The sequence below is a fragment of the Lonchura striata genome, chromosome 2 (genome assembly GCF_046129695.1).
Source record: "Lonchura striata isolate bLonStr1 chromosome 2, bLonStr1.mat, whole genome shotgun sequence".
Lineage (NCBI taxonomy): Eukaryota > Metazoa > Chordata > Aves > Passeriformes > Estrildidae > Lonchura > Lonchura striata.
The window spans coordinates 31,045,767-31,066,301 of record NC_134604.1 but is presented as its reverse complement, the minus strand read 5'-3'; the positions used below and the strand labels follow the sequence as shown (position 1 = coordinate 31,066,301).

At 40.5% G+C, this 20,535-nt stretch overlaps 2 protein-coding genes across 3 annotated transcripts in view; both read left to right on the top strand.

Moving 5' to 3' along the window:
* Positions 1-158: 158 nt before the first annotated feature.
* Positions 159-4,827, top strand: RHNO1 (RAD9-HUS1-RAD1 interacting nuclear orphan 1). 2 transcript variants are annotated; one of them, XM_021548881.3, is made up of 3 exons: positions 159-293; positions 1,623-1,891; positions 4,070-4,827. In XM_021548881.3, the coding sequence occupies exons 2-3, from the start codon at positions 1,724-1,726 to the stop codon at positions 4,718-4,720; spliced, it is 819 nt and encodes a 272-aa protein (XP_021404556.2). In that variant the 5' UTR covers positions 159-293; positions 1,623-1,723; the 3' UTR covers positions 4,721-4,827. The 2 variants fall into 2 exon arrangements, with proteins under 2 accessions (XP_021404556.2, XP_077637399.1); XM_077781273.1 differs by lacking the exon at positions 159-293 and having other exon boundaries at positions 997-1,891.
* Positions 4,828-5,083: 256 nt separating this feature from the next.
* TULP3 (TUB like protein 3) overlaps positions 5,084-20,535 on the top strand; it is a 32,093-nt gene continuing 16,641 nt past the window's right edge. Inside the window, exons 1-2 of the mRNA XM_021548904.2 lie at positions 5,084-5,157; positions 18,175-18,226. Of these exons, the coding sequence (XP_021404579.1) occupies positions 5,117-5,157; positions 18,175-18,226 (93 nt within the window). The 5' untranslated portion in view covers positions 5,084-5,116. The remainder of the gene's footprint in view (positions 5,158-18,174; positions 18,227-20,535) is intronic.

The window sequence follows — 20,535 nt, the reverse complement described above, 5'->3', positions numbered from 1 at the left end:
GCGGCGGCGGCGGCGGGCGCGGATGTGCGGCGGGACCGGGACCGGGCCCGCGTCGCGCCGGCACCGCGGTGTGCCGCGCTTGTACCGGGACGGCCGCTCCCGCCCGGCCGCGGCAGTGCCGCCAGCTTCCTTCAGCCGTGCTGCCCGCGGCCGGGAGCCCCGCCGTGCGCCCGCGCCGCCGGCGGCGCGCTGGCGCCTGGTGAAGAGCTGCGGGGTTTTGCCGTTTAACGTGTGTGTCACGGCCGCGCCGGGCTAGAGGGGCCCGCAGGACCCTCGGGCACGGTGCCGCTTAGGTAAGCCGTCAGGCTGTGTCAGTCTCATGCGTTTCTCAGAAATGTTGTCACGTTTTCTTGTCTGTGCTGATCTATGGTAAGTCAGGTAGGTGAACATAGTTGTGCCCAGGTGGCCAAGAGGGCCAGTGGCACCTGGCCTGTGTCAGCAACAGCGCGGCCAGCAGGGCCGGGACAGGGACCGTTCCTCTCTCCTCGGCACTGCTGGGGCACTCGGAGTGCAGCGCCCGGTTCAGGCAGGACACTGAGGTGCGGGAGTGGGACCCGAGAAGGACAGCAGAGCTGGTCTGGAGCACAAGTCCCACGAGGAGTGGCTGAGGGAGCTGGGGGTGTTCAGCCTGCAGAAAAGGAGGCTCAGGGGGGACCTTAGCGCTCTCTACAAGGGCTTGAAAGGAGGCTGTGGCCAGGTGGGGTTTGTAACTTCTGGAGGCATCCTCTGCAGAATGTCTGTCAACTTGTTTCAATGGAAACTGATTTTCTGCTCCTCTCTTTTTGGCATTATCTAAGTTTTTCATACCTTTTTCACTACTAGGTTCCTGCATAGGTAAAACCTACCCTACATGTTCTCTCAAGCACCTCTCAAGCACCTAGTGATGGAACAAGGGGACATCATCCGAAGCTGCACCAGGGGAGGTTTAAGTTGGGCATTAGGAAGAAGTTCTTCACAGGAAAGGTGAAGACAGGCGAATGGGCTAGGGAAGTAGAGTCCCTGTCCCTGAAGATGTAGCACTTGGGCCATGGTTTAGTAGCCATGGTGGTGTTTGGCTATAGGTTGAATTTGATGATTTCAGAGGTCTTCCAACCTAATTGAGTCTGTGTTTTCCAATAGAAAATTAAATACAATGTTACTTCAGTTCAAACTTATTCATTAGGCAAAACAAATCATGCAAGATCTGTAGAATACGGGAGATGTCAACTCTGTTTTGTAAAAAAGAAAAAAACAAACTTAAAATCCCTTGAAATTAAAAACACACAGGTAGTTAGCAACCAGAAAGGGAAAGAGTTCTGATTATCTTAGCCTTACAATATCTTCTTGGCATTACAAACAAGACTGAATTGAAAAAAAGAAAATAAATTTTTTGGCTTTTTTGTTCTTTTCATAGCTGACTTGTTCTTTTCATAGCTGTATCAGTAGGTCAACAGCTTCCCTTCCTGCAGTGCATTTCTAAATCTACCTGAAAATTAACAAAAGGCCCAAGAACCACTATTGGGAAAAAGTCTGCCTCAAGATGTATACACTGTGCTGTTGCATAAATGTTTTGCTTTTGTTAAAAACTGCATCTGAGGTTTCCAAATGAGTCTGTCTTCAAATCCATTTATTTGCTTCTACAGATTTGAGAGCACTTTCGCATCTCCTCAGGGTGCTTCCATCTTTCTTCAATTGGCTCCAACAAGCATCATGAGGTTTCTAAGTAGTTTTACCACACCTTTTGATGCCTCCAAAGAAGAAGTGTACCCACAAGGCCAGGAAGGCAGAGCTGATTTTCCTTGAGAAACCACGGGCAGGACCCATCCATTGTTATGAAGCTCCACTGCATTTGGCTGAGAATCCCAGACGTGTGCCTACAAAACCTGTAGACCTGAACACCTCTGCTGCCTGGGTTGGTACAAATTATCTTTCCTCCTGCGTCCCACACCAACAGTTTTCAAGTTTCTCCTGTTTCTCCTGTCTTAAAAGAAAGTTATCTGTTCTGGATATGGAAAGTTAGTAGCCCAGACCTGAATTCCTTCTATCAGTCTAAAGCATAAATAAGTGCTTGAGTTGCTTGACATTCTAAGAATAAGCACTAAGGTCTTGGTTACTTGAAGACATAAACTGTCTGCAGTGTGTACTGATTAATGAATATTTGTCTTCTAGAAAAATTATTCGCATCAGGAAAACACTGTTTTCCTTAGCAACCAAAACCCCTGCACAAAATAATCATTAGGGGAGTCCTTTCTTATTGGCTTGCTGTTTAAAATAACTGCTGAACTCTAAATGTTCGATGTTAAAGTATTGAGTGTATTGTTTAAATCTGAAACTGCTAAATTTAGAGAACATAGGTTTTTACTTCAGAATCATTTGTTCTAACCTGCTCTCTTTTCCATTTATGTTTTTTGAGTAGTGTCTCTCCATACCAATCTTCTGATAGGTTCATTTTCTTGGGACTGTTTGCCATGTCCTAGAATACTCTTTATATCATGTAATATAAAGCTTTAGTTTTTTTAAGCAAACAGCTGCAGCAAAGACAGACTGTTCCTATACAACAGTAGTCATCACCTAGGGGAGCTCTGTTTAAACATTATTGCTGCTTGACTGCTCTTCACAAAGCAAACTCAGGAAGAGTGGTTTCAAAACTGTATGAAACATTCCTTTGTTCCTGTTGACCTGCAGGTATTTTTGTAATGCCTTAACCTTGAAGTAGAACATCTTCAATTTTTTCCTCTTTAAATTTTTTTTGTATCTGCTTGAGGCAGTTAGCTCTACAGTTTGTGAATCACTAAGTGAAATAACTGCTGTGAATAAGCATTCATTTTGTTTGGAAGAGGTGGAAGCATCCACTCTGGTAGCTCTTTGATTCCTAAAATATTCTAAAATTTGTTTGAAGCTATCAGTACTGAAACTGTTAAATATTTCTCAGTTTGGTAACTGTGATAGGTTTGTAACTTCTGGAGGCATCCTCTGCGGAATGTCTGTCAACTTGTTTCAATGGAAACTGATTTTCTGCTCCTCTCTTTTTGGCATTATCTAAGTTTTTCATACCTTTTTCACTACTAGGTTCCTGCATAGGTAAAACCTACCCTACATGTTCTCTGAAGCCGGAAGCCATATCCTTAAAATCAGGGATTATGTTAAGTATGTGCTAGTATACAATTATTAAAGAATCATTTCTCTTTTCCTGCAAAATGGCTTTGGAGTCAAACAGTTCAGCTGTACATTAGACAATCACCATCCTTAGTTAAATTGCACTCAGTGTTTTGAGGAACTATATTGTAACCTAGGAATGCTGAAGGAGATCTGTAGTTACCATAGCAAGAACTCAGATTGGTGTGCTCTTGGGAAAAGCAAACTGGAATCTGAAACAGAGTCTGACTCTTTTGTTGGTAACCAGGAAGACAAACACTGTAATGAAAGGATTTTCAGGGTTTGAGAATGAGTCCAGAATCATTCACAGAAATACAGACTGTTGAGCTTGGACCATCTCTTCTATAGGAAGCTGATTGTAGAAGTGGATTTTGGGTGATCTGTTACTCCACAATACAGAAATTAACTATGTTTTGAAACAAAGATGTTTGGGGGGAAGATTTTGAACACCCTATTAACATAATCTAAGGGGATTGAGCTAAGCGGGCATTCTTCAATCATTTTGTGTTGCTCTCCCAGTTCAGCCTCTACTTCTTTGGGGGAGGCTGAGGATTTAGTTCTTTGAAGCTATTTGAGTTATGCTAGGTCAGAAAGAAAAAGGATCCATTCTGAACTTTCTTAAATCCTCAGGGGTTACAGGAGTAGACATCATTAGATTTCCTTTAAAACCCAGATCTCAAGCTCTTTGTGAGCTGCCGGAGAACAGCTCACTTTTGCCACCCTAATGACTTTCCAGAGAAAAGTGGCAGAACACGATGCTGAAGTTCAGAGGTTTCTCATGCATAGCAGCTTTGTTAGTGACTCATTTGCTTTGCTGCAGAACAGATTACTCAACGAACACACTGAAAAAAGGTGGGGAATAGAATCAGGTAGGTATTATTTGTCTGGAGGAAAGGGTTGGGTTTTTATCTTATTATTATGTCTTTCCCTTCAGGTATGCCCACAATTTGACACAACTAAGGCGGTGGTGTTGAAAGCACGCCAGAAGAAGCATCGTGGTCCTCAGAAGCCCTATAATCAGGATGCTAACCACAGTTCATTTCATGCAGGAGGAGCTTGCCGAGGAGCTGTAGCCTGCAGATTTCCTCCTTTAACTTTTGAGAATCCAGAAGGACATGCAGTCCCTCTCTTGGATGATCCAAATTGCTTGATAAAGAATGCACAATGCTCTCCCACCCAGCCTAGGAAAGGGACAGCGGCAAATGCCAACATCCAGGTGAAGAGCCCAGAGAACTGTGGAGAGCTTGTTCCCCAGCCTGTGGAGCAAGATGTCCTTAGTCCCTCAGATGCAGAGGCTGTACAGGCTCCTTCCCCAAGGAACGGGAGATGCAGCAGCACTCTATCACCAAGTAGTCATGCCTGGCATCCAGAAGAAGAGCTGCCATTTGGTGTTGATCCGTGCGGGAGAGGGGAGGCGGCAGCAGTACTGGTCACGGATACCCCCGAGCACGAGTACGGAGTAAAGGTCACCTGGAGACGGCGGCCGCACGTCATGAGCTACCTGCGGGAGCAAGGCAAGCTGAGCGCTGCGGACATCCTGGTGAAGGCAAACCTCGAGCTCTCGAGGAGACAGGCCCACAGCTGACCCGGCGGGAGCTGCGTGCGAGGACACGCCCGAACAGATGGTGTCCCTTAGGGCGCTGAAGAGGGACGCGATTTCAGCCGGGCCGCGGGGGCGGCTCTTGGCGACGGGGGAGGGGGTGGGGGGTATGCGGGGCGGTCTCTCCTGGGGCAGTGTGTGGCAAGGGCTCTGTGTCCCGCGGCTCCCGCCGGGGCTGCTCCCCGCTCCCCGCTGCCGGCGGGGGCGGCTCCCGCGGCGGGCGACGGGGGCGGCCGTTGCGCCCCGCCGCGCGTGCGCGGCGCCGCGGCCAATCGGCGGGCGGCGTGCTCGCGGCCCCGGCCAATGGCGGCGCGCCTCAGTGCCGCGCGGCGTTGCTAAGGACAGCGGCGGGCGGGGGCCCATAGCAACGGCGGGGCCGCGATGGACGCAGCGGGGGGACCCGGCGGGCCCGCCGCCCACAGGTGAGCGGGGCCGGCGGCGGCGGCGGCGTGCCCGGGCCCAGCGGGGCTGGGCGGGGGCTGCCTCGCGTGGCAGCAGCGCCCGGCGCCGGGATGAGCGGCCGCAGCGGGGCCCGGGCGGGCGGAGCCGCGCGGCGGCGGCCACGCGGATCGGCGCTGCCCCGGTAACATCCGCGTCCCGCCGGCGGGCGACAGCCGTGCCGCTGCTTTATGGGCGGGTGTGTTTTATGTGTTGGTGTGCATCGTCCGAATACTTGTAGATTAAAGCGGTTTTATGGTGTCTCGGTCCCCTCCTGGTTTCTGGGTGCCGCTGTGAAGCGTTTTCGCGGTGTTATTCAGCCCCTCTGCTCCTCCTCGTGAGCCTCTCTGGGTATTTAGTGTCACTCTCGGTGGGCCTTTGCAAGAACAAAAGGAGGAATGAACTCTGAAATGAACTCAACTGATGTAATAGGAAAAACAGCTGTGAACTATGGAGAAGCGGTTTTGGAAAGACTTTATGCTTCTGGCACTTAAGTAGCTCAAAATCGAAATTATCCGAAATTAAATTTGAGTGTACTGGCAGGCAGAGGAAACAGGTTTTGGCAGAATTGGTGTGACTACAAAAAAACCCAGGAAAATCTATTTTTGTGCCTCTATTTGGATAGGAAGAAGTAAAGCAAGTAAAGGGAGAAACCTAATTTTTGGGTAGGGAAACGATAATGAGCACAGTGTAGAAGAGAAACCATACTTTTTTTATTGCATACATTGTTACATGTGGTAATTTAAGGAGAATGAAAAACAACAGTAAGAGTTAGAAATGGTCCTGTAATTGCTTGGATCCACCAAATATGCTATGGAACATCAGTTTACTTCTTTATGCAGACTTGAAAGGCCTCGGTTTGACTCGCAGTTCTGAAAACAATTTTTAAGGAAATTATGTCCAGATATGTGTAAATTTCCCCGCACAGTAAACCTTTAAGCTTGACAGAGTTGACACTACAGGAAGTAATGCTGCTCTTCTGATAACAGTTCTACTGGCATAATTTCTTTCTGCTGAGAAACTTGTCTCATGTGCTTTTATGGGTGTCCCCCAGAAACAGGCTAAAAATAATGGCAATTCATGGGATTGCTGCTTCCCTCCCATCCCAGTTTATTAAAGAAACAAACATTTCTTTAGCTTTCTCGGTCCCCATGGTTAAGGTAAGAAAACTAGAATACATGAACCTAAAGAAAAGTACATAGTTTTAAAATAGATCTGTAAGGCTTGTTGTTTTTAGAGGGGTTTGTTTTTCTGGAGTGTTCATCAGCATTGTAATAAATTGGAGGAAGACAAATGTCTGTATTCTTAGGAAGGTTCTTCTTTTTCTGAGACAAAAATAGTAAAATTATCCAGAAGTCACAAATCTGGTTACTAGAACTCTTATTTGGTAAAATAATTGTCAGTTGTCCGAACAGTGGATTTTATAGAAAAGGTTAATGTGATAGATAATAACTGGCACTTCATGGCAATGAAGATCCTACAGGTAAAGCTTAACAAAGCTGTACCTGAGAACTGGTGGGCTGCAGGTTTTTTTGACCATTTTTCCCCCTAGGGGTGAAATGCCTTTACTATTGAGCAATGTGAAAAATACACATAAAGATATTGGAAGTCTTTTATTTCTGAGGGACAGAGTCGAATATTACCAGTAAAAAATTAATGCATATTGTTTTGTAAGTGTGCTGTGGGATACACGATGATGGATAGACAGAAGAGATCTTGGATTTAGGCCATCTACAGGCTCTCACTTGCAAATACTGTGTTGTGTTAGACTTCCTTTGACTGGAACTGGCTGCAACTGAAATTGCTCAACTTCATTTTAAAATTTGGCTTCAGGTAGACATGGCACAACTGTCTTAATGCTTTAGAAAATGATAAGCTTGATATTGCTGTTTCATGGTTTTGGTGAGTGCTAGACCTTCTCTCTTATTTGGGAAAGTCTATTTGGAGACTTACCATGAAATTATTAGTGTAGAAACATTCAGGTAAAAATAATTCTAATGTAAGCTTTTAAAATATTGTGAAGGAAATTTGTTTCTTATGGAAGTATGTATTTTAGAATCTCTGAGACCAATGGACTTTGCACTTTTGTACACTAATCACACAGTGTACAAGGCTTACAGCTTCCCACATGCTGCATTCCAAATATGCTTCAGCTTCGGACTTGCAGATGTCATTTAAGAGGAACAGAATGTTCAAGGGGCAAAAATCTTGACTGAGTCTATGGAGACTACAAAACTGGGCATCAATTACAGCGGTCCTGCCCTCATTTGGATGCTTCCTTGGGGTCCAGACATGCATCAGTTAGTGGCTTTCTGTTTGTGAACTCTGGAACTCTGGGATTTTTGCTCAGTGTCTCCCAAAGTTAATGAAGAAAAACAGCCTGTTGCCAATAAGCTCAATTTTCAAAATATTAAGAGCCTACGGATTAAGAGAAGTTGAAATCTTCAAAAGTGGACTGTTGTCTGGCCAGAAGCCCTTTCCACATTTTAGTAACTTGAGTGTAGTTGAAGTTGTCAGGAATGTGTGTGCCTGCTGGGCTTTGAGTATTTTATATAAATGTATAAAATCATAATTAGGATTTTGAGGAGAAAAAAGACAAAATACTTTGCTAATTATTTTAGCTATACTTGTAAACCAGAGAAGACAGATAAGTTTAAAATTCCTTTTAAAAGCATCTCAGCGTCTCTATTAGTCCTTGGGTATTTTTATTTAGCCACCAGTGATCTTAAAATTAACAAGCAATGTTTGTCAAATTCCAGGACTTACAATTCTGCAGATCTTATCCTTAGATGATTGAGAATTGGCTTAAAATTCTGTGTTCTTCACCCTTTTCAGCTCTAAACATTATAATGAAGAAATCTGTTCAAAGTGAGATAAACCTGTAAATATTTTATAAGTGTGGTTGATATGTACCCCTTGGAGTACAGATTCAGCTGAAAAGAAAACCTTTTGCAATCTGATGCTGCTGCTGTTAATGTGAAAGAAGGAGTCACCTCACTTGTTGTGATGTAGACAGCAGTGGCAAGAGAGAATGTGGGACTAAAATTTCCAAATACAGTTTGAGATTCACTCAGCAATTCCAAAGAGGTATCCTAAAGTTAAACCTTGTTTGAATTATCTCTTTAGTTTCTAGTTACCTCTTTTCCCATCTCTTACCACCTAGAATTTATGTTACTGGTGACTCATTTTTTTTATAGAGCCATTACTTTTCTCTTCTGCTTTTTTTTTTTTTTTTTTAATCACAGTGTAACATTTGTAGGAGGGAAAAATGTGATGACTTGACATAATTGTGGCTTTTTATGTGTGAAAACTTTCTGCAACCAGGCTTGCACTGGGATAGCTCCAGATTCTTGTTTTGTTGCTGAGGCACAGCTGAGTGATCTCCAAAATAAAACTGTGTTATAATTGGGTCATGGGATGAATTCTCTTCTAAGTGGATTTGCTGATATGCCTGGAGATGTTGCCTTAGACTACTGCAAGAACATTTAAGCCAACTCTTAGTGCTCTTTAAAACACACTCTGTGGGATGTTTGAACTCTTAACTGCCTTGTTCTTGCTATAGGAGTCTGGGTGCTTCTACATTCCTTTCTGACTTTGCATTCTTATGTGATATCTGAAGCAAAAAAAGAACAAGAACTAAAATCTAGCAGGATGTCTTGCCAAGTCATCTGGTTTGAGACTGAAATGACATTTTGCTGTTTCTGTCTCTTTAATGGCTTTCTCTTTCAGTTTTTCTAAAATAAAAAAAAAAAAAAACCAAAAACTGGACTGGCAATAAAGATCTACAATCAGTTCAAGAGTGTCCGTTTAGAAAATTTCATGTTTCTTTCCCTATTTTTAGTTTGAAATACTATTACACAAGTGCAATTCATCTTGTCAAGCATGATGCACTTCTTTTCAGGGAACTTTTGAGTTTTGTTACCTGGTCTGGGTTAAGCATAGCCGTGCTACTTAAGTACTGCCTTTGTTGCTAGGAGAGAATAATGGCTGCTCTACATTTCACTGGCTTCCTGTTGTAATGAGGTGCATCAACAAAAGTGACAGGCAAGGTTTAATAATTCACAAACAGAAGATCACAGGAGACAGAATTCTACCCCCCTGGGGATCTTGCTTTCCTCTTTCTTTGGGCAGAGGCGTTTCTGTAAGTGAAATGACCATGAGGATTTGAAGCATGTAGTTGAGAGGAAATTAAATAGAAAGGTGAAGTTCTGCTTGTGGAATAAATTTCTCTTTATTTTCCTTAGCAGAAACTTAAGTTTCATTAGGTTCAACTGAATAAACCTGAAGCACAATGCAGTTGTATGGTGGTTAGGAGCTGCAAAGTACTGAGTCATGGAGTCACCAGCTGTGAACTCCTGAAGGAATATGCCTGACAGGAGGTCCCTTGAAAGAATTATAATAAAAACCCAGTTGAAACCCCCTATTTCGCTACACACTTAAAATATAAGTTTATGTGCATATTCTTATGATTGTGTTCCTCTGTGCCACCCTCCCAGCATTGATGATGTCTTTGATGGTTAATGACTTGTGTGGATTTCTGGCTTCTCTTGGCCTTCCTTCTAGGAGAAGAATACTTCTTTTGCTTTAGGTTTGCAGAAATGAATTTATTTAAGACTGAGACTTGTGGCTAAGGAAAACAAGAATCTCCTTTCTGTTCTCCCAGTGTAGTATAGCATACTGACATAGGCTTTTGTTTGCACTCTTTTTATAGTCCAAATAGAAGTCATACTAGCTTCTGTCTAGAGAGTGCTAATTTGTTTTCCTTGCTCTATTCCCTTGTTCCAAGTAAGAAGAGCTAATCTTTGGTACTTGATAAATAACTTTTGGAGTGGTGTGTAAAACACTAAGCAATACAGTAGTCAAAACAGTTCTGAGCTCAATATGTAACCTTTTCATCATGCTTTTATTTCTGTTGCATTTTTTTGCAACAGCCTATATTTTTATTGTCCTCTAGTTTGTGCTCTCACACTTGGGATCTAAACTTGTGACCTCTAGAACCCAACCAGACAGAATCACAGAGGCTGGAAGGGGCTTCTTGAGATGATCTGGAGCAATCCTGCTGCTTAAGCAGGGTTGGCTGGAGCAGAGTGCACAGATTGATGTCCAGTTGGGTTTTGAATATCTCCAAAGATGGAGACTCTACAGTCTTCCTCAGCAACCTGTTCCAATATTTGCCGACTTTCTCTGGAAAATTTTTTATTGATGTTGGGTAGAATTTAATGTGTTAATTTGTGTCCATTGTCTCTTGTGCTGTCAGTAGGCACTGCTGGCTTTGTTTGCTTTACACCCTTCCATCAGGTATTTATAGACATGGATAAGTTACCTCCTGAGTCTTCACTTCTCCAGGCCCAGTTCTCTCAGCCTCACCTCACATAAAACATACTCTGGTCCCTTAAGCACCTTTGTGGTCCTTTGCTGGTTTTGCTCCAGTATGTCCATCTCTTTCTTGCTCCCAGAAGCCAAAACTGGATGCAGCACCCCGTGTGTGGCTTCATCAGCAGAGGGGTGCTGTCACTCCCTCAGCCTGCTGGCAGTGCTTTCCCTAATGCAGCCCAGGGTGCTGTTGGCCACCTTTGCCTTGAGAGAGTGAATTGCTGGCTCGTGATAAACTTGTTGTCTACCAAAACAATATGAATCAACTTCTGAAAAATTAATCTTGACAAGCAACATAAGCTTCATTCTTTGTTTAACCATAATTCAGCTTTTCTCCTATGGACCTTTCATTTCTCAATATTCTGTTACTTTACCTTATTGGGGCTGTGTTTGTGTTGGTGTGTTACAGTGCAGAGAATATCCCACTGCACTTCTGAGATAATTTTATACTGGGGTTTTGTGCTTCCACAAGTACCATTTTGAAACTGAAGGCAGGTGTGACCTTTGAGTGGTCATTTTACTTTGCCTGCACAGTTTTATTTTACCTTACAAAATCACTGGAACAAGTACCGTAAAGAAAATAGAAGCTTGTGTCTCCTGTACTGGTAAATCCTTTTTTCTCCATTGACTTGTGGTCAGTCAGTACTAAACTGCATTGTTATTTACCTAGTTATGTTTGGCATGTGAACACTCACCCCAAAATGGATGCAAGTATGGAAAATGTAGTGCTGCAAGGATAGGCTTGCATTAAATTCACTCCATTTGGTTTAGCCAACAAAAATAATTATTAACTTGTTAATGTTATAGCAAATAATGTTTGTAGCATGTACTCAGATTAGTTTTTGCTTGAATTCCTTTCTTCAGCACAATATTCCTGTTGATATGAGTTGTCAGGGCAGATGTTTTGCCACTATATAGGTGAAATGTATCTGTGTGCATATAGATACATGCAAAGAATATACATATAGTCTTCAGAGCACCAGCCTTTTCAGGTTTGGTTTGGTTTTGGCTTTTTTTTTTTTTTTTGAAGGTGGTGTTTAGCAGGGAAGGGCAGATGGTGGGGGTGTTTTTGACTTTTGACATGCTTCTGGTCTGTGTGGCTTTAAAGAAAAACACCTGATAATTTCACACAAAAATTCAATTTTTAAGCCTGCATGTAGGTAGAAGCTGAAGTTTTAAAGGATTAGCTTTAGGATCTTTTTAAAGTTGTAAATTTGTCTTTAAGTTGTAAATTGTTCAGATAGTTGGTACAAGTTATTGGCAGGAATATGTAATGGATTTAGGTATGTTTTGAAATGAAGTAGGACATGCAGATCTCAGGGCTTGTCTCTGGTTGCTCCCTTAATCCACACTGATCTGGCAGTTGAGTTTGTTGTTCTTATTGGTTCATTTTATTCTTATTTTCAAATATTCTGAGATAAATCTTATTCAATCTCTATTATGTGAGACATGGACACAGTTTATATACTAAAGCAAATCCAAGACAATTGTTTATTCACTCATTCAGAATTGCTTCCAAAACTAGGTGTTCACTCTTTCTATGTCATTGTTCTCATAATATATTCAGACAAATTTTGTAACTCTTTCTCAAAACAGTGTTCTATTGGCATTAGTGGTTTTGGGGTGCAGAGGGATCAAAGGTCAAACTGATTTTACTGATTTCTGAAAAAAAGGCAGATGCACTAAAACTTGCTTTTATTGAAGTATCACCTGCTTAAAAATAATTTAATGAAATGTTGATGCAACTTCAGCAGTGTCACTTAGGTGTGGCATTTTATGGCTGACTTGCAGCAGATCAGTTTACTTTGGAAGACTTACTGCTTATTAATTATGAAGGAAAGAATATCCTGTGCAAAAAAACCCCACTCTTTTGCCTTGGGGAAGGCAGAAAAGTTTGGAAACCTTCACTCTTATTGATGGTATGCTACTCATTTTCCCAAAATGTGCAATTATAGCTGTGTCAGAACTCCACCCTTTTGTGGATTGGAAGGTGCATTACAGGTAGTTTCCAGAGACAGTATTACAATTTTTGTTTGGAAGCTGTCTTTTGAAAGATAAGAATCTTTCTTCAACTAATATTTTTTCTACAGCTTCTGTTTTCTTTCACAGACAATAATCCCCAGCAAAGTTTATTGGAGGGTTAAGAGTCAAAACACTTTCACACCAGCTGACTCAACATTTCTTACTGAAGTTGCTTTTACTTCACTTCTACAGCTAAAAATAAAATCCAGTGGATGAAGATGTGGGCCACAAGCCATATTCTTCTCATCTGCTGTTTTTTAAGTTCTGGGAGTATTGCTCAGAAATATAACTACTGCTATCATGTTAATAAACTGTTCTGCAAAGAAAAAAGAAATTACATGAGCTTTGTAAGACTCTTGATGGAAGCAGTCCTGTTTAGAGTGAAAAATGGAACATAAGATATTGGGAAAGTGGGAAGATTTGTGGACCAAAATGGTGTTATTGTGCCTTGGGTCTCCTTTAAAAGAAGTAAAGCAATGAAAACAACTGAAAATTTAAGGATCTCAATTATTAATATATTGGTTCATATTCCCACTGGTATCTGAAGATTGTATTTATTGAAAGGATTTCTATGTCAGACTGATATAAAAATATCAAGTTTTTTTTTTTTGTAACAAAGCACAGTAAACTCAAGATCCAGCTCACTTTAAAATTATCTGGAAGTTTCTGTTGGAAAATTTCCCTGAATCTCTCTGCCAAACTATGGACTATCTGAAACTTTAATACCTTCCCTAGAACTGTGCACAAATAGGTAATAATTCCTCAGTTTTTCTCTCCAAGAATTGAGTGCATGTACAGTGTTGATATGTGCTGTAAAGATACTGAGAACAGTTCAAAGGAATAACTACCTGTGTTTCCTTCTCTTGAGTCAGATTTATATTTAAGGTTGGAGTGGGGTCTGCTTCTATCAGCTAGTCTGACCTTCCTCCTAAAAGAGGCAGCCAACCTTACTTCTTCTTTACCAAATCTTTAACTACTTGAATTGCAGGCTAGATTTAGCTCACTGGGAAGCTAAATTAAATCTGCAAGTTATTGCTGCGTTATTTGTTTAGGAGGAGAAACTGAGTATAGTATTTCTTTAGTGGAATATGAGGAATGTACATTTTGTTGAATGCAGGGAAACTATCATGGTGTTTTCCTTTGTTTAACATATTTCAAATCTGTCCTTTCAGTAACTTCTCAGTCATGTAGAACATTTTGTCTCTACAGGGTGCTCCTTCCTGTTGCTTTTCTTACTTTCTCTGCTTATTGCCTCTCATTCATAACTGCAGCCAGTCAATTCCTTTCAAAACTAGTCCATGATCCATGATAAAGACAACCTTTTTTTTTTCTTTCTGCCTCATTTTAACTTCAACAGTCAGTATATAAAGGGGATTTAATTGAAATAACTTGAAAGAAGAATGCTTAGTTCTCCTATCTGGGATAGCCACACCTGAAATATGAGGTAAACCATAGCCTTAGTCTAGAACAGCAACTTCTAACATAACATTCAAGCTTGGTTAAAACCTGTTGTTTTCTGTTGAAAATCCACAGCTCCATGAGTTATCCTAATGGTTAATTAGTCACAGTGTTAAATAAAAAACTTATTTGCAACCTGAATTTGTTTAGCTTCAGTTATTTATGTCTGGATTTTATTGTCTTCTCTCTCATCAATATCATGTGTACCCTCAAATCCATGGAATACAGTGGAGTGTGTTGATTTTCTCTTGAATAAACTGTAGGATGCATTGAAATCTTGCTGAGAGGTGCACTTTTCAGTCCTTGGTCAATTTGTTCAGCTTTCTGCTGCACTCTCTTCAATTCTTCAGCCCGTTCTCCTGTGTGGACCTTGGACAGAATGGAAGAACAGTTTCGGGCTGGTGGATTGCTTTTATTTTCTACATTCGGCTTTAATATCAGGGTTTTTCATTGCTCTCAGAGTTGGATTATACTGACTTTGTGTTTGGCTGATTCAATGGTAATTATTGCCAAGTGCTTAGAACATAAGGTTGATTTTTTTTTTTTTTCAAGTACAGCATACTCAGGAACACAGACAAGCTGCAATGAAAACAGAAGTGTTACCTCTGCTTATCCGCAGTTTGTAATGCCAGAATTTCACTGTTATTGGAAAATATGTCCATTCTGAAAGAACTGTCAATAGATGTAGTGTGCCTTTTTTTACAGAAAGGAAAACAAACCATACCAAAAGGAAGCTTCAGTTGCATATATGAGTATCTGTTAAATGATTTGTGAGTTACATCTTCATTGTGGTTGTTTGCTACTCTGAAAATGGTTAGGAAAGACCAAATACATTTATTATAAATTTTTTGCATATTCCAATTACAACATTTTCATTTCTGATTATGAAATGAAAACCAGGCTGATTCAGTAGGAATTTGAGATGCTGCCAGTTAAAACTTTTTGCTTCATGTTAATCTTTGTCAAATATTACTTAAGTTGCTTTCCCACTCTCACTTTTATTCTCTATCCTGCACTGTCATTAGTCTTTGTATGTTCTGTTCTGAGTAATCTTTCCTTTCTCCGTGGCACATGTCTGTTACCTGTCATGCAGCTTCAGTAGGATTGCAGGTGGATTCTGGTAGATGGAACAGTGATGTCTGTGACAGGATCTTGTGTAGACTGCTGTGCTGCAGTGGCTAGGGAGAGGACATTGATAGACTTCTGGAATATTTTCAGTTCTTATTTATCACGGGTAAATGGGCAACTGGTTTGGTGGTCGGATTTTTTTTCCCTGTTTCTAACTGTGGTGTTGTAGCTATGGAAATTCTGCTTATTTTTCCTGTTCCTGATGGATATTTAATTGTTCTTATTGTACATAAGCCCTTCAAACAGAAAAGCAAAGCAAAGAGTGCAGTAGTTTGGTGTGGGCATGTCCAAGGAGCACTGATCTGTGTTGTCAGTCCAGCTGAAGGAGGATTCCTGTTTGAAGCCTGCAGCTGGATTAGCACACTACTTACATTCCTTAGTGGTGAGCTGTGGGAGTGACTCTGGCACAGCATTTTCCTGGTAAAGTTTGTAATAACACCAAGCCTGCTGTGGGGTTTGAAGTGTGGGAATCTATTTTTTTGAGTGGTTATTGTGTTTTCATAATGACAAGTTCTAGAAGAAAAGTTGCAGGAGCAGTAAAAAAATAGTGCAAAAGGGGTGTTTTTAAGCTAGTATTTATAGTGCTACATTACTCATGACTATTTTACTGCTTGTCTGAATCCTTGCCACTTTAAAATGGCAAGCATTGATGGTTGCTTTTATTTTGTTTTACTCAGCAGTTTTGTTATGTGTTTAAAAGTAAATTGTAAGAGAGAACATTTGTTATCTTTTTCCTTTATCAAGCTCTGTGACCTGTTGGAGTCTTTATGTTCAAGAGTCAGTTAAGTGGCCGTAGTTGAGGCATGTGTAGCCTGTGTTGTGCTTCTGTTATATAATGTAACTTTATTTCGGTCTAGGTAGAAAATAATTTAACATACGAGTAAATAATTTTCACTGAAGATTTCCACAAGGCATGTATGTGAGTCCTGCTATTTCAGCACTTTGTCATTTTCCAGGTAGAAAGGAAACCTTGTAAACTTATTTCCTAGAGTGGTAGTGTTTATTTCTTCCAGTTTTCTAAAGAAGAGACTCAAATTGCTTGGGGATACATTTTCTGCTAGGAAAAGCAACAAAACCACAGATAGCAGCTTGTACCTAGACAGGACACCTTTGTGTCCATCAGAACATGTCTGTAAGTCTGCTCTTGATAGCAGGTATGTACATTGTTTTATAACAAACTGCAGCTAACAAATGTCATCGAGTTCTTAAGTCAGTAGGTGTATGAGAAGAAAATGACTCTTCCCTCTCCCTTTTGGTTTTTTTTTTTTCTTCATGAATATTTTAAGTGGAACTTTCAGTTGTTTTTCAGAGTTTGCTAAGGATGGCCTGTTCCATCACCTATGCTATAAATAATAAGCATGTCACCTTTTATGCTGAAGTTTTGTGTGACAACTGTTGTATATTGTGCTGCACTCAGTAGATGTGTTTCTACTTGTTTCTTGCTTAAGTTGTGGCTTTTTTCTAGTGAAGATGACTGTATTACTCTAACTGTTGCTTCAGGGATACACAGCTCTCCATCCCTATTCAAGAAAGACACTAATTTTTCCAGGCCTTCCATTCCCTTAGAGACCAAGAACACTGTGTGTTACAGGTCCATGTGAGGAGTAACATCAGTTTTTAGAAATAAGATGTTTTCAAAGTCTTAGACTTGTGTGATACTTCAAATTCATAGAAAAAAAAAAGTAAAGAAATAAGGAAAACTGAGGGGTAAAAAAAACCAATGGCAGTCTTAACTTCCTTTAAAATACTACTGGTTGGAAAACTAGTATCAACTTTAGAGTACAAAAGTCATTATATATGATGTGTGCTCTTTTTCTGTGTATATGATATAAAATCTTTTTCTGCATATTTCGACCTTCCAAAGCAGGGTCTGTGTTTACTGGAGTACTTCGTCTTTAAGGACCTTTAATTGTCATCTGCTTGCCTGAAGTTGAGTCAAATGTGGGTTTGTTAGGGGTTAAGGGGACTCAGGATTTTCTTCTCACCTTAGCTCTGTGTGCTGTAATCCAATTTCCATGGCATGTGTTTTGCAGAAACCCCAGCTCTGCTCTGTCTATCTCTGGTTTTCCTTGTTAGGGTGATATTCAGCACTGGCTGCCAGCTTGTAACTTCACATCATTGGACATTTATGGATACCTAGACCAGACAGAGAATTTCCTGTTTAAATTGAAATTGTGGCTTGCCCTGCTTTTCTGCATGTTATTAATAAAATAAGTAATGTTTGTCTGTTTCCCACTTTAAGTACCTTCTTCCTGATGCTTTCTTACTTCCAGAGAAGTGACTGTAAAAACTGTGTTGAAGGAAAAAGCACAACTGTGGTCAGCAGAATATGTGCCTAATAGTCAATTAACATTTCCCTTTTGTGGGGTTAACTGCTCTAAATTGCATTTTATGGACTAATTCACTATCATACAAAAGAAAATGGGAAATCTTTATGGGACTTGTTTTTGTCCTATAGGATTTTTTGTTCCAAGGAACACAACTTGGAACAAAAAAGCAGAGTTCTTACGAAAGTTATCTATAAAATACTGAAATAGGGAAATCATTTCTTTTTTTACCTTTAGGAATTAATGTCAGATGTTGCAAACACAGATTCTCTCAGTTATTAACTGCAGTTCTGGAGCATCTAGCAGGAAGAGAAAATGAAGACAAAACTGAATTCATTCCTATGAAGGAGCAGGGAGTTTACTGAATTGATCTGAACTGTGTTAAGCCTTCAGGTGTAAACTGTCTCCTAGCCCCGCCTCAATAGAGGCTTGTAATCCATCTACCAGTAATGAAGGCTTTGGTGCTTTCAAAATCTTTCCAGAAAAGTTTAGTTAGGGGACTAAACCAGAGTTCAGTCTTATTATGACTGAATATGATGTTTTATTTTTAATACCTTGTGTCTTGGTCTTCATGTGAGATGGAAGTAATGTCTAGCAGCTATTTTTAAGGAGTTGTCTGAGAATATCCCATGTTCTTGTAATGCAAACTGTTTAATAGCAATAATAAATTGATTTTCTGTTTTGCTTTTGCAGCATCTTTGAGGATGAAAGCATGAAACTACGACAGCTGAAACTACAGAATCAGGTAAATGATAGTGCTGAAGCTGGTAAGAATAAGTTCAGGAAATCAAACAGCCCTCTAAAGACTTGAGAAATGGAGGTAAAGTGCTAAAATTCATTGGTCTAATGAACTTCAAAGATTTTCATGGTTTTTGTTAGTTCAAGTCAACTGTGCCATGGCTTGTATATTTGGTGTGTTTGATACATTTATTTTTCATATGTTCTCTTATTTCATTGGGATTGAGTTGCTAGAGAGCAGGAATAAATCAAAAGATTGGAAGACTGCAGGGAATTATTCATTTTAGCCATCAAAGAAACTGTTTCACTGACCTATAGAACCATCTCTTTAACACTGCTGTTGAGAAGGATTTCCAGCCCCTTCTGACCTTTTTTTGTGTTTCCTACAATGAAAATATTTACAGCCAAACATGGGTCAATTAGGCTACAGGTCTCAGTTTCTGAAATACTATTCACTGGATGCTTACATTACCATATTTTCAAAGCAATGAAGTATCCATCCTTAATATTCTTTCTCTCTAAAATTTCAAATATTTATAAATAGATTAGAAGATGTGAGACTCTTATGATTCTCTAGCTGGCCATTTCACATGGACCACAGATCACTGTCTTGCATTAAACTCATCTTGTTCAAATTAAAGTATGGTTTCTAGGAAAATATTTTCTCAGATAAGATCTTTAAGTCCAGACACAAAAGTGTTCAGGGAACTACTGTAGTGTGTAATAATCCTCTTTATCAGAACCTGGTCATTATTTGTAGTCTGCATTTGCTAGACTTTGACTTCAGGCTCTGAATTTATTACCAACATTATCTGGGTCTATATAGGCATTTATTTAAAACACTTCAGAGTCAAGAGGTAAAATTTATCTTTGGTCGTATTTATGGAAGTTAAAATAGTTCTTTATCTGTAGACTATCAAGTGACACTTGTTTAAAAACAAACAATTTATTTAAAAATAGAACTAATTCAAATAAAAGAGCATTTAGTGTCAAATGCCATTTGGTAAGAAGTTCCAAAACTGAGGGTGGTCTGACTGCTTGGAGATGAACTTCAGGGTCTGTTTTAGAACTGATCTTGGGTCATAAGCTGATAATAATCATGGTCTCTTAGTGCTGGGTACTGTGATCAGTGTGTGCTTAGTGTCGGGCCTTGCCATGGGGATGCATGGCTATTCCTCCAAAATAAAACTGCCGGGCTGGGTGGAATTCTCTCAGAGCAGCTGTCAGTTGCATCATGAAGAGGTCAGTTTAAATAATTTGTTCCCTTTCACAAATTTGTTTCCATCTTTCTTGGATTTGGTCAAGATTGCAGTCATCTGCAAAAGAAACACCTAGAAAATGTCACTAAATATATTTTAACTCCCTGGTCTTTGCAAATGAGATTTGTTGAGAAGTGCTAACAGTCTGTAATTTAGGATTTTAGAATTAGGTTTCAATATTAATTTTAAAGTCTATTTTTACATTAATATTACTATGCCTTCTGAAGAAACCAATAGGAGATCACTACCAAATATGATGGACTCGCTGCTGGCTGTAGCTGGTGCCTTGCTTGAGTAATATGTCATCAACAATTATAGGAATTGGAATTTAAAAAATGCAAAATGTTTTAATCCAGCAGGATCATATATAGAATTTCTGGTCATACACAGAATCTGGAATAAACCATAGCAGAGACATGCTTGTCCATCCATCTTTATGATTTGGACACCCTGTAATTGCAATAAAATATTATTTATAATAATGCATGACATCAAGTTCCATCTGTGGGCCAGCTCTGCCTGCCAGGATGCTTTTTTTCTCCTGGACTGCTGTCTTTTCCTTGAGGCAAGAGCTTGTGGTTGCTCAGGCAGTGCTTATTTACTCATTAGTAGAAGATTTTTGAGTCTTCTTAGGCTTCTGCAGCACCAAGTGTAACGCTGCCCTCTCCCTGTGCAGTGGGAACATGAAGCCTGGCGTGGTTCTGAGCTCACTGGTGTGGTGCATTACTCTTGATGTGGAGTTTCACTGATGTTGTCATTGTCACTGCTGCCCCAGCGTGAGCTGAGAGCCACCTGGAAGAGGAGAGGATGTTCCCTAGCTAGGATCCACCCTTCATGGCCTCTTAGGGTTAGGACTGTACCTGCTAATATGTAGCTCAGGATTGCACCTTTAAGGCTGGAGTGGTTGGAGCTTTCCTGTATATCAGTTTCCTGGCACCACAGCTGGAGAAAGGGTACTAAACTAGTTGTCTTAATAGTACACTAGATATTTTCGTGTGACTTCTTGGAAGCTCATTTGAACAGGAATTGGTGGTTTGTGATCCTCTAATCATCCTAT

Bases quoted from the DNA above. Each gene is read 5' to 3' on its own strand.
- RHNO1 (XM_021548881.3), top strand. From the start codon at position 1,724: ATGCCTCCAAAGAAGAAGTGTACCCACAAGGCCAGGAAGGCAGAGCTG. The intron at 1,892-4,069 runs GTTGGTACAAAT...CTTTCCCTTCAG, and splicing joins TGAACACCTCTGCTGCCTGG to GTATGCCCACAATTTGACAC.